At 41.6% G+C, this 14,875-nt stretch overlaps 1 protein-coding gene across 1 annotated transcript in view; it reads left to right on the top strand.

The window, feature by feature from the left end:
* The first annotated feature begins 2,361 nt into the window (after positions 1–2,361).
* The window catches only part of LOC139698612 (uncharacterized), a 165,873-nt gene continuing 153,359 nt past the window's right edge, over positions 2,362–14,875 (top strand). Inside the window, exon 1 of the mRNA XM_071597455.1 lies at positions 2,362–2,608. Coding sequence (XP_071453556.1) covers positions 2,562–2,608 — 47 coding nt within the window. The 5' untranslated portion in view covers positions 2,362–2,561. The remainder of the gene's footprint in view (positions 2,609–14,875) is intronic.

The following is a 14,875-nucleotide window of genomic DNA, read 5'->3' on the forward strand; positions in this document are numbered from 1 at the left end:
GGTAGGAAAATTGGAGAATATAAAGCGAGAGATGAAGAGAGGAAATGTAGATATTTTAGCTCTGTGCGAGGTGAGATGGAAGGATAGCGGGGATTACTGAAGTGATAGTTATTGAGTGATATACAGCGGAGGGGACGAGAGCCAACGAGGGGTTACAATAACATCGAAAAAAGTAGTAGGAAGCTTAGTCAGCATAGAGCTAGCAACGGATAGAATATTATTAGCAGAAGTGAAAGCTGAAACAAAGGGCTTGGTCATTGTTCTGGTATACACGCCATCAAGCAATCACAGTGAGGAAGTATTTAATAGGATATACGATCAGTTAGATGACATTTTAGTGGGTGTTTCTGGAGGGAAACATTTTATAGTGATGGGGGATTGGAACGCGACGATGGGGTGTCGCATGATATCACCCGAAACCATGCGACGCTATTCAGTTGAGGTCTCCTTCCCCGTCCGACGAGCCCAAAAATCCCATTCACCATCGTCTTTGCCTCAAGCGAAAATTGTACTGCTACTCCATTTGGCTCATATTTTTTTCGTCTTCGAATAAGAATCCTTGCATTAATAGACCATGGTCCCTTCGCTGGTATTATGTGAGCTGTTCACTCGCCTTTTCCTATAAAACGGGAATAACTTCGAATGCTGGTGAATGCCGGACTAACTATTGATACTCCTGAAGAATACGAAGGACACCTTCGTGCGCATTCTTACAAATTGTCACCACTCCAAAAAATATGAAAGGTTATTGTTATAAACACTTAAGGTTTTTTTGAAGTGTTAATTGCTTGCAATATTTCCTTTTAACTTTTTCCGTCAAGGGACGGACGCCATGAGTCGATATTTTGGTGTATGATTAGTGAGTACGTAAGCTTAATTCGTATAATGCCGGGTTATCTTCTATCGAGTGACGATTCTCAAATGGAGAGCGAACGGGCGCTCACAGTTCCTTCACATATCAATCGGCTGTCGCAGCAACGTCAATTCAACACCCCCCGCTGGATCGTCTCCGCCGAAACGATGGGTCGTAATTGAACGCGGGATTAAGTCGACCGAGAGTGAGATGGCGAGACGATTGCGCCGCCCAATGTCACCATGTTAAGTTACCAAGTCCTCTGGATTGTGCCATCAACACCATTCAACCGGTTGTGATGTTGATATTACAAACCAGACTACTCCGTTTGCGTTCTATCCCGCTCTGTCATATGCTATCTGCGAGGGCTGTTCAAAAAGTAATGATCAGAATTTGTTTATTCGCATAATTCATTATGCAAAAATTTAATTTTCTGTTTTATTGTTAGCTTAGTATGTAGTTTATAAATGGTGCAGGTTTCATTGGCTTGGCTCCAGTATTTCACCAGCAGCAGCTATTGCAATTTGATACATGTTCAGTTCACCTACTGCACCGACGGAGGTAGCGTTCAATGCTGCGTGTACGTTGATACCGTGCCGTTTCCCGTCGCCAGAATCAGGCGTAGGAGAACCAAGTATGTTTCAAATTTTAAGGGATGCTGTTGATGCAATACTGGAGTCAAATCAATGAAACTTGGACCACAGACACAATACGCATCAAGTGAAACTAAATTTTAAAATATTCTTAGAATTAAAAAAATTATGATCACTATTTATTAGCCAGTTCTTGTGCGATGCTGTCCCGTGAACAATGGAGTAATCCGTAGGCATAAAAATATAAACCCTAATACATAAGGATATCTATTCATTAAATGAAGAACAAAATGTATTTTTCCACTGTTGTACATTGTGTTCTTCATTTCATGAACATAAACTTTCACAAAGTTGATCCTGAAACGATTGAATACAAGGATATCTCTTTTTATCGTGCATAAAAATCATAATGGGAACATCTTATTATGTAAATCTGTTTCTGTAAATGTCAAATGCCATTCAGGAGCAAGAACTCGGGAGGAGGCGAGGGCAGTGGATGCAGGGCACCTCGATGGCCATGGGAGCAGTGATGCTCGAGGGGTCGCGAGCGCCCGCGGGGTGCGCTGCCCTCTGCGGCCGGCGTCGTTGGATGTGGTGAGGGCAGCGGGAACCCGGAGATGGCGTCATAATCAGCTGCGTGGGGCACGCCTTGGTGATTGGACGACTGCTCCCGGGGGGGGGGTTTAGTGGGCGGCGTGCTTTCGTCGCGGGGCCACGCTAAATATAAGAGTGGGGTGCTGCCTTAAATATAGATGGGGCGAGCGGTGCGGCGGAGGAAACTTTCTGCCCCGTCCCCCCCGACATGCATCACACGCCCCCCCCACCCCTCCTACTCCTTTCATCTCCTTCCCCCCCCCGCCTGCCACCAACCCCACCACCCCCTCCCCACCGAGACCAGACCGAGAAGAGAAGCGCTGCCTCCAGTTGGACTGCCCTCCCCCGAAGGAGAGTGTCTCGCAGATCGGATTGTTCTCCCGCTGGTGCTTGCCCGTCCCTTGGCTCCCCGACTCATCACCGGGAGTTTGTGCTTCGGTGGTGGTGGTGCTCGCAGCAGCCGCTGAACCGCCTAGCGCCCCAGAGGAAGGAGTCCCTCGTGACATGGCCCTCCGCCCCCAATGGCCAACGTGAAAGTGGCGGTGAGGGTGCGGCCCTTCTCCGAGAGGTGAGCACCATCCTCCAAAGCTTATCTCAGCCCCCCTCTCTCCCTCAAGAATGCCCAAGTGCGGCACGGGTGTCACCGCCCCCATGCACCGTCGCTTTAGAGCGCCATCCACGTCATACTGCACCATTTAATTTAATTGTAGTTTGTATTTTTGTGCAAGATGTCTCCCGCTGCTGTAATCGCTACTTATGCCAAGAAAAAGGAATTCTTTCCTATGTTTGTGTGTGGAAATATGCATACATATATACACACCCTAATTAATACATATATATATATATATATATATATATATATATATATATATATATATATATATATATATTATTTATTAACATATATAAACACTTATATAGATTTTTAAAACACCGAAAGGACACTCACATATGTAGTTTTGACGATTCAACATATATATATATATATATATATATATATATATATATATATATATATATATATATAATATTGGAACGGCACATTAGAACACAAAAATAAAATAGATATTACGTATAAGGACACTCATATTTCAGAAAGGATATACACACATGCAGAGAGAGAGAGGCTATTTCCCTCTGAACATCTCGCCTTGTTCTCGACTGATGGCAATCTCATTCCAGGCTAAAAATCCCTTGTGATTGTGGTTAGCGTTGCACGATTTGAATGATTAATCCGTACATGTAATAATGTTCACGTCTCCCAGCCAAGGTCTTTCAATGAGAGAAACGTCATGCCCTCTGTTCACGTACTCGAGTTTCCACTAAATGGGCTCCCTGTGTAATTCTAAAATTAACTCTTGCTGCACTCTATCCTGAATACTCTCAATTGGTTGATTCGCCTTATGGAAGAGGCCATTCCTACGCGAAATAACACTCCCACCTTCCTTCAAGTTTCGTTCTTATATATTTCCCTCTCTATTCGAATGATCAGCCGAAGGTTTCTGATGCATCTCCCAGCATGTTCCGGTGTGTCTTCCCCGTGTTAGACATCTAACGATGGCTGTGACTCCAGGGTGTTTGGGATATGTCTATAGGAGTGTGAATGTTTAGGTGATTGTATTGGTGAGGGCTGGTCATTGGATCTCTATTTCCAGAGATGCATTTTCTCGGAAGAAGTCTGTGCTGAGGGTAGCCACTGTGTATTGTTTTGGGCCGCGCCATAGGGCGATGCGTGTGCAACGGTATGGCAATGGCTCTGTGTTCATTAAATTGTTTTAAGTTAAGTATCTAATTGGTACCCCTGCAAGACTCCGCTAGGATGTGCATGGCAGGGAGTAATTCTAAACACCAGGCCTGTAATATCAAAAAGTAAGTTTCCTTGAATGTTAGTTTTCTATGTGTGTATATCTTATACAGACGGATATTTCGACTTCCCGGTCCGATGCTCTAGCCAATCCAGCTATCGAGGAAACTTAATTAACACTGAAATTTGCGGGGAGTTTATGCAAACAAGTTCCTCGAATTTTTGGCCGAGAGATGACGTTAGGGAGATGTTTCACCCACCAAGGGAGAACATCATAAAGGATAGGAACAGTGCGTTTCGTGTCATGCATAGACAGAAGAAGTGGTTCGTCATCCGGTGCTCAAATCCCGGTCAAGGAAATATGTTGTACACTTGTGATCTGCTCGGTTCCGCCTTCCCCACCTCTCCTGTGTTCGTCTTTTATATGGGTGTTCTTATTCCTTTTTCCTTATATCTATTTCCATGTGAATGAATATATGTTCGCCATATGGTGGTTTTTTATGTTAACTCGGATGTGTGTGCCACTCGAATAGCGGCAAATAATATAGGTACACATAAAAAGAACACTCACATATTATTGTTTGATAATTTCGTCGTTAGTTAGCTCCGTCTCCCTCGGAAGAAACGATAGTACTCTAAATGTATATATATTTATTTATATACATATATAGTGCTTACATATACCTGTAGTATAGAGTCTTACTTGAAGAAGGCCTCTGAGAAGGCCGAAAGCTCAGACAAACTACAATGTGAGTGTCCATTTAAGTGTTATCTATTTTATTAGTGTTCTATTGTGCCGTCCAAATGTTATATTGCTCGTGTGGGTGCTTCAGCATCATCTATATATATATATATATATATATATATATATATATATATATATATATATATATATAACACTTTTTGAAAGTCTCACGGACGTGAATAATAATGTATAACACTTAGCACTAGAGGACACAGACAAAAACACAGAAACACACAAAATAGTGAGTCTCTTTTTTTGTGTGTTTCTGTGTTTTTGTCTGTGTCCACTAGTGCTAAGTGTTATACATTATATATATATATATATATATATATATATATATATATATATACTCATATATACAGAAACATATATAAGGAAAAGGGATAGGAACACGTATAAAACACAGATGTAGATTTTTAGAATATAGAGACACAAAGAAAGGACACTCACAATTTGTTATTTGACGTTTTGACAGCACGGCTGTCGTCTTCAGAATCTGAATCAGAATCTGAAGACGACAGCCGTGCTGTCGAAACGTCAAATAACAAATTGTGAGTGTCCTTTCTTTGTGTCTCTATATTCTAAAAATCTACATCTGTGTTTTTATATATTTGTGCGTCGCCGAAGAGCGTTCCATTTCGAAGATTTTATATATATATATATATATATATATATATATATATATATATATATATATATATATATATATGTATAATTTATATATATATATATGTATAATTTATATATATATTTGTATATATATATATATATATATATATGCTTTCGTAGACGTAACACGGAAGTGCCGAATAGTACAATACACAGTAACAAACAATATAGAAACACAAAAAAGAAGAAAACTCACACGTTATTTCTTGATATTTCGACGGAAACAATCCGTCTTCCTCTGAAGATATAGAAGTAATGGATTACTTCTATATCTTCAGAGGAAGACGGATTGTTTCCGTCGAAATATCAAGAAATAACGTGTGAGTTTTCTTCTTTTTTTGTGTTTCTATATTGTTTGTTACTGTGTATTATATATATATATATATATATATATATATATATATATATGGGTGTGTGCTAAATAATTCAGGTACTGTGGATCATGATAGCTTCAGGTACACACACTACGGTGTCTAAGTGAGGTACACGCGCGCTCATCATGAGAATCCTACAGCATTCCGATGAAGGTAATAGAGTCGCGCATAAAATTAACCTGGCCCGTTGTCAACGACGCCTAGATCGTCGGCGTGACGTTCGGCCCCCGAGTCGCAGCTTCCGATCCTGGTGCACGGCCGACTGCCACTCGAGCAGTGCACGGAGGGAGATGATCTTTGCCGACATCTGGGAAAAATCTCCCCTCTCGAAATCTGGACTGCATCGTGGAAACCCTTGTGACTGCTAAGAATAGATTTTCTCGTGAGGGCACCGCAAGGGAATAAAAGATTTAATTTGAGAGCTCAAAGTCATATGCCGCCGACGAGAAAGTTTTCGGGAATAATGACGTCATTTAACAATGAATTCACTCAGCGGTTGGATTGCCTCGCGTTCTTTTTTGCGATTTCTTACGGCCTTTGAAATATTTAACCTTTTTTAAGTTTCCGGACTATCTTATCTCCAACTTATAAAAGTTTGATATTCATGCTCATTAAATATGTTTTTAAATTTGATATTCACACACTTCATTCACACTGCGTGTACATATCCTGAATGTTAGTGAAAATAAGCCGTCTACATCAACAGGACAGAAGTAAAAATAATGAGATGGATCTTTAATTCTTCCGTCTTTGAGGAATTATTTGCCTCGAAAATTGATTGGCGTTCTAAAGTTAGAAGCAATGCGATTTCCTCGGTGTAGAAAGGCTTTCCTTCATTTTCTCAAGGAGTTGACCTTATCTTGTCTAATTAGTGCACTCTCACGCAGTGAACGTGCTACATACGTCTCTTGTGTACTTGACGGGAATTGACCGTCTGAGACATGTTGTCATCACGTAAACCGTTCGCGTCAAATAGCTGCGCGCACTTTCAGCTGCTTGGGCGCCATGCGGCCAGTGAAGGTGACCATGAGGGGCAAAGATGTGGTGGCGTGATCAGACCTGTATCGGGCAGGGGTGCCCACGGGAGAAGGGCCGGGTTTATGACGCAAGCCTGAGGTGTTGAAGGGGGCGAGGAAAAAAAGTCGACCAAAAGTTTAAGGTGAAAGAATACTTTGTTGAAATACCATATTCATTGGCGATAGATCGATTATTGGTCATTCCACGTCAATTGAACGAGCGATCCGGCATGGCAAGCATCCTATCTCAGATTGTCTTCCTTCCTCAATTGATATCCCGTCCAAACCTGAGCCCAACTGAAAGTTTATGTGAGTAAACATTTTTTGCACATTCCTTGAGCAATTGAAAATATGGTAAAAATATTTTCAAGGCTCCTACTTAATTAACATGACTGATACATGATAAATCACATTTTTATTTTATGCCAGTGATGAGTAATGGTTTCTATTATTATTATAGGTCGTAATACTTTAATACTGTTTTTCGAAAGACCGCTGGATACCCAATTATATTAATTTAATCTTACAGCCTACGTATGATCAGGATTGCCAGCCACCTGGGAAACTGAGTGACCTTTCCGGGGTTGGAAACTCTCGGCATTATTGGATTCTTTGGATAAACCCTGGGGAAATAGTAATTATTCCTCAAATTGCGACTTAGTGTAAATGTATGCGAAATAAATAAGTTTGGTTCGATGTGTTTTGACTTTGGTGAGACCTCTTTGAGGCCTCTGTGGTTGGTCTGTGCACTATTAATTGACACGATAATTAACGGCGAATGATGGGGTCTACTCTAACTCTCCCTGACTTTACGGCGCACGTGATCTGACCTACCGCCGTAAGCTATAATATGTCTTATGCTTTTGAGATAGTTTTGTTGGCTTTGTTCAGAAAAAGTGAGATTTGGAAGTGTGACTTTGGACATTCCCTTTTCTCCATCGAACGTCATTCACGAAAATTCGTATTTTCAATGGAAAATTATGAGAATCTCATGGCGAATCTCTCACCGCTGTACAAGCTCATCGATTCTACACTCAATCTCTTTTTTTATTGACATGATCTCTCCTACCGTTGTACGGTGAGGTTATAATACATTTTCAACATGATCGCTGAAGAGACATCCTTCTAATTCATGCAAGAGCTTTATCGTAATCTGTGGTTGAACCTTCTGTAACCTAACCTCTTAAGTTTAGCCTTATGTACTATTGCTATGCTTGTTGCCGAGGGTGCTATGGTCGTCGAGCTTGTGTAGAACATCTGTATTGGAATCTGTGGGTCTGTAAAAAGAGGACACTGATAGGCTTCTGCCGTTGTAGTCGCTAACGTTCTAAACTTTTAGTCCCATACGCTTTCTAGGTCATTTTCTTCGCATTCATAACTTTGGCTACTGAGCATTACAATGCAACAATTTCAGAGTGTAAAAACCCTTCTCCTTCGCCGGGATACGAACCCAGATCCCTCGATGTGCTGGCGAGTGCTTAAGTCAATTAAAGTACCGATGTCAATTAAAGTACCGTCCTCTTACACTCCGAAATTTTGGGATCCGGGTTCGAATCCCGGTCAAGGCGAATGATTTTCACACTCTGAAATCGTTGCCTTGTAATGCGAACTTAGCGGATGACTCCGTCAAAAGTTACTGTCGCGGTATCTCCCACAGTTTCTTGGAATTTGGCTTCTTAGTTGTGAATTAACTGCAATGAATTTTCCTCCACCAGGAATTTTTTCTACCAGGCCATTCCTTTCTATATATCGCACAGCCTTTTGGGAAATTAAATGGAGTTAGACAGTGCTAACTACTTAAACCATTGTCTATTTGAGTTACTTTGTGAATATCATTTTTATTCTCTAAAATTCTAAATATATTTTCCGTAACTTTTCAACGTTATTTTTATCAGGCAGAGGTCGAACAAAGTCTTATTTAGGAAGCGGTTTGGAATTTTCCGGGTTTCCGTTTTTCCGGACTTGTTTGCTTGTTTGTTTCTGCCTCCAAAACATCCTTCGGAACAGACTTCAAGTGAGGCTTGTGTCCATGGTCACGAAAGGAACATCTGAAAAAAGAATGAAGGTCATCACTAACAAAACATTCCTCCAAACACAAAACTCCCAGTCACTTACTCCTAGCTACTTAAATTACCAAAGAACACAATTTCCCAAAATACTAAAATCCAAAAATTGAAAATTCCAAAATTTTTTGCAATAAATATTTATTGTATTAAGAATTCAGAAAGTCAAATTTGCACCAATGACTCGTAAGTATTCAATAATAGCGTCATTTTTTTGTATTTTTCGTACTTGGAAGCAATATAATGCGTTTAAGCAATGTTCGATTCGTTGCAGCTTGGGTGCCCGAATTTTCATTATTCTCTGACCGGAAGATACATATTTATTGATTCATATAAACCCTGCATATAGGGCAGGGGATGAATACACACCAGAATAATTTTACCCGAAAATGACCCTGCCGCGGTCGGAAAATATTATTATGATCCCCTGTCGTTCGTGGAAAAAATGACATCTTAAATCTCTCCGTTCCACACTTAGTCATTCTAATTATACTAACATGTTCTCGCCGACCACACTATGATGGGGGTAATAATACGTTTTCAGCATCACTACCAATTAGACTCCCTTCCAATGTATGCAAGAGTTTTAATCTATAATTTAACCTTCGCTCCGTGAGTAATTCCCAGCCAAGCTCCTCTAATATTTTGGATGCGCTACCCAGTTAATGTCATAACAATGTTTTACAAATCTAGCTCCTCTACGCTGCACGCGATCCAATTCGGCAATCAATCCAACTTCTAAAGGATCCCATATACTTGCTGCATAATCTAAATGAGGCCTAACCAGTGGCAGAATTTTTCTTGGACGTTTTCATCACATTTACCCAGTACTCTTCCAATAAATCCTAATTTTTTGTGAGCTCGTCCACATATTTCCCGTGTATGTTTCACACAGGAGAGATCGTGAGTGAGGGTAACACCTAGGTATTTGATTGAGTTTACACATTTAATTGATGCAGCATGGTATCAGTCTGCTCCTTCTGAATTTCCGAAAGGAAAATGAAAATACTTGGCTGCCCTTAAACTCTGTATCAAGTCACAAATGTTGGCTGTAACAGGAAATTGAGACGGAACTCCAGCTGGAACATCTTGAAGGGTTCTCATAAGTTGTGATGGCGGAGCTCCTTGATGATCTTCTGCTTTTCGCTCCACTGACACGATTACTTTCCAAGCACTAAATGCTTCCCTATCTGGAGCATGCCACTGTTCAGAGGGTTGCCTTTTAATTTGTACTCCAGGACCAACTTTAGTTGTGTTCTCTGAAGCGTTCTCTGCGGGATACTCTCGAAACCTCCAATAAGCAGATTCCTGCCGTTATTTTGTCGTGAACACAAAAAATCGTCATTGTGTAAATGTACGCGATTATATTTATCAATGATTTCGGCCAATGCAGGGTTGTGGTATAAATAAACAAACAAACTATAATCTATTAAACGTAGAAACGGAAGATACTCAGAGGAGGAGCATTTTATATACGAGTAGTTTGGGAATTTCGTATTTTAGGAGATATAATTTACTGGGAGTTTTTTATTTTGGGGCAAATAAATAATCGAAAGTTTTGGATCGGGAGAAATATTTTTGGAGTTATGACCCCATACCCTGAAAAAACCATTCTATTTCCGTCTCACTGTGAAAACTCTGGTTTTTGCTGTTTAACAACACGGAGTGTAATGGAATGTGACCCCGGTTAAAATATAACCATTTGCGAGTAGTATATATTTGTGACGGTTTATGAAATCAGGAAATTATTTTGAACAAACTTGAAAAGGTAAGGAAATTTCGTGATTGAATTTCAACGAGCACTCCCTTCGCCGATTCCTCCATCTTGTGCTGCATTGTATTTGTATTTTGCACTGTGTCGTACTGGGAACGGACCTGTTCGTATTTTTTATGCATAATTCTTCGTGGCGCAAAACAGTTGCTATTGTTATGTGGCCTGTATTTAAATATAAAACTGGAATATAATATCAAAGTTCCTTTTCGCAGAATTTCATAGCTGCGCTTATTTCTCAGATTTAATCGGAGAACCATCTCCAGGCATCTTGCTTCATTATTATTGCATAGTACCCTGAAAACCACCGCTAGGGTACGTGTCACGGGTGAATATACACCAGGCTAATTTTGACCCGAATATGACCCTACCACGATCCGACAACGTTACTCGGGTCCCTTATCGTTCGTGGAAATAATGACATCTTAAATCTATCTGTTCTACGCTTAATCCCTCTAATTTTATTGACATGATCTCTCCTACCGTAGTACGATGGAGGTAACAATGCATTTTCAACATCACTGCTAAAGAGACCTCCTTCCAATTAATGCAAGAGATTTAATCTATAATTTAACCTTCGCCCCGTGAATGATTCCCAACCTAGCTACTCTAATAATTTTGATGCGCTACTCAGTTTGTGGTTTTACGTTTTGCAAATGTAACTCCTAAAAATGTCCTCCTCCATTCTCTTAAAAAATACCTCCCATCATAAAATGAATACTTTTGCAGCATCTTCCATCCTCTAAGTCCTATTTTATTGCTATTTATGTATAATTTGTGAAATTTGTCTGAAAGTTTAATCTTTTGAATGTGTGACGAGGGGTCAGGAGGTAGAAGATACTCCAAAGTCTCAATTTCTCCCCAAAATGAAGACGACTATTTATATATCTAAGTCAGACATTTTCTGAGGGGAGTAGCTGTAATAATTTTATTAATAAATAAATGGAAGTTTGGATTTCTCCAGCCAAGAGCGTCACCCGAAGACTTGTCTCTCCTTGCGACAACATTGATTGCACTGTAATGCTGTTCCCCTTGTGTTTCCTTTCTGTCCATTAGACCGGCCGAAGAAATCACAAAAAGACGTTCATGACCTCTTATGGAGTACGTGTATAGTAATTATGAATCATAGCATGTGGAGCGGGTTGGAGGCGAGTGGCCTTCCCTGCCTCAGTGGCAAGGGCTCCCACTAAGAGGGCCGGTCAGATGATGCTCTTTATCGTCGTCTGTCTGTCCAAGCAGTCCAGAAGTCTCCTGCGGCCGTCGCGTCGTGTCGGGGTCCACTCTCCATCCTCCACGGCGACAGCGCAGGGTTCGAAGCGGAACATCTCCATCCGAATGGGCAAAATCCGATTTTCGATTTTTAATCGATCAATTCTCGACAAAAGGATGTTCTTATTTTGCGCTCGATTGAGTTTAGAGCGCTCCTCTATCGTCTCTGCCGGGCCGAGGGGCCGAGTTCGCCGCGGCTGGAGTTTTCCGTTCGAGGTATGAATCAACCGCAACGGGTTCGCGAGCCAAACACGTGGCACAGGTTGCCAACCTCAGTTATTTATAAGTGAGGAGAGGGTCGGAGATTCATACGCGCTTCGAGGCTGAATCAATGGGAGGAGAAGCATCCTTTGGAACGGTCCAAATATCTCACTAACTTCGGATGCCTACATTATCCCGAGAAGTGATAACGCTTAAGTATTTAGCATGTTTTAGTACCCTAAAAGCTACCGCCAGGGTGTATGGCAGAGAGAGAATTCACACCAGACTAATTTGAACCCGAATACAGGTAGAAGCACCTTTTACAGTAGCAGATTCAATATACGGATCATCGTTTTTTGTAACAACAAAATTTCATGGGTTGCACGTAATTATTTGTGCATCCTTCCTATTACATGTAGTATGTATGCTTAATTCGACACTCAAAAAATCATTTTTCAGCGAAACATCACTTTGGCTTCGAAGCATACCGATACTTTGTTGATGTGGTATGACTATTTCTTTGCATCTCAATTTACTTATGAGGAAGATAATTTACGTAGTATAAAGTATGATTGACTTCCAGTCTATAGGACCGATAAAATCGGAGTAAATAATAAATATTATTATGAACATAAAAATAACAATCATTACCTTCAGAACAATCGTTACAACTGCATCACTATTATTTATTGAATCTATTATTGATCTCCTAAAATACCTGTATTTTTACCCCTTCTGCGGTCGGAAAATGTTTTTCTCACCCATTATCGTTCGCGGAAAAAATGACATCTTAAATCTATCCCTTCTACACGTAATCTCTATAATATAATTAGTATGATCTCTCCTGCCATAGGACGAAGGGGATAATAATACATTTTCAACATCACTGCTAAAGAGACCTCCTTCCAATTCATGCAAGAGATTTAATCTGTAGTTTAGTTAACCTTTGCTCCTCAGCGAGTGATTTCTTTTTAGCGTATTTCCGCACGACTCTATTAAAATTAGCCACGCTGGACCCAGTTTATTCGATCGTACAATTTTTATGTTCTATTTTTTCGTTGCAGACATGTTAAGAACCCACGTTCATGAGTGTGATCTGAGTCCCTGCATCAAAACGTCTTCAGACTTAACTCAAGACAGCGAGGGTTCTGGTTCTCCATCGAAATTTACTTATCCCCATGGGAACAGCAACAGCGGGGATTTGTTGCGTGGAAACAGTTTTCAAATTAGTCTTCGGTGGCGGACGTGTTTTATAATGGGGGAGGGTAGCCATAGATGCTGTTATGAAGGACCGTGGTCTTAAGTGGCTGAATAACGTCGAGGGTCGTTTCCAAAGTTACTCCTGAGGGAGGAGGAGGGCCGCCCCACTCTGTCGTCGCCCTCCCCCTTCCCCCCCCCCTCAGTTCAAAAATACACTCCGCGGCGAGTGCCCCCCCATCCCCCCCCCACACTTCGGGCCGCCTCCAAACCATCCGCCGTCGGCGCCATCCAGCGGGTCCGCGCTCATGCATGTGGTAAGCACTCCTCCAGCGAGGTCACCTCCACCCGTGTTGTCCTCGGCGGACGGGGGGACTCCTCTTCCTCCAGGAGCGCCCCCCCGGGCCAGCGCCAGGGACCTCCCGTCGCGTCAGGTTTGGTCCGACATTTGCAGCGCTGTCCGCCGTTTGAAGTTGACGTTTCCTTCGACTTATTAATTTATATTCTCGCATGCACAAAAAAAAGGATAAGTTGAAAAGTTCTCGGCCTCACTATGAATGAGTGCGAATTTCAGTTTTAAAAAAATATTACATTTTTCTACAATAACTCCCTTGACTTCAACACACTTGGCCCAGCGTTTCTTCAACATCAGTATTCCTTCCCGGAAGTGAGAGTCTGGAAGGCTGTGAAAATATCCATCCAAGGCCCTCTCAACTTCTTCATTGAACGCAAAGCGCTTCCCAGAAACGAATTTCTTCAAGTTTGGGAACATATGGAAGTCTAAGGGTGCTAAATTAGGAGAATAGGGGAGATGGCCGAACAAATCGTACCCCAAATCCCGTAGTTTTCCCATCGCCAAGGCACCTTGGTGAGCGGGTGCGTTGCGCTGGTGAAAAATGATTTTTTTTTCTTCTTCAAGCCAGGTCTCTTCTCGTAAATTTGTGCATCCAGCTAGTCAATAAGGTTGGAGTAATATTCGCCTGTAACTGTTCTGCCTTTTTCAAGGTAATCAGTTAACAGGATCCCTTTCAAATCCCTAAACACTCTGGCCACCGACCTTTCCGGCAGATGCGTTCGACTTCGCTTTCTTCGGCGCTGATCCACCGGCCTCCACCCACTGCTGTTTCGTTTCTGGCGGTTAGTAATGGTGAACCCATGTCTCATCCATGGTGGCAAATCGCCGCACAAAATCGGTCCGTTCCCTCTTAAGCATTGCTGCGAAAAGCGTTTCCGCATTTGCTTTTGGAATTCGGCATTCAGCAAATGCGGCACCCACCTTGCGCAGAACTTTCACATCAAATAATTCTTTGTGCAAGATGTTTTGCACCCTTTCTTCTCATATCCTCACGACCTTAGCGATCTCACTCATTCAATCGCCAATCGTCCAACATGGTATCGTGCACCTTTTCCATGGTTTCCGGTGTGGTTGCGGTTCTTGGCCGTCCATCACGTGGGTAATCATCGAGGGATGTGCGATCACGTTTAAATTCAGCTTCCCACTATTAACGGTTGCCATTAAAAGAGCAGAGTCCCTGTGCCCTTTTGTCAACTCTGGATGATTTTTTTAGGGGTTAATCCACCCTAAACGAAGAATTTTATGGCCGCAAGAAATTCAGATTTTTCCATTTTAGCGAAAAACACGAAAGACGGCTACTGCAACGATATGTGTATACAAACCACTTGACGCCATCTCTGTGCCAGGCCGACTCATACCATGGAATAGAAC

This window comes from Hetaerina americana, unplaced genomic scaffold (genome assembly GCF_022747635.1).
Source record: "Hetaerina americana unplaced genomic scaffold, ioHetAmer1.1.p SCAF_9, whole genome shotgun sequence".
In the NCBI taxonomy this organism is placed as follows: Eukaryota; Metazoa; Arthropoda; class Insecta; order Odonata; family Calopterygidae; genus Hetaerina; species Hetaerina americana.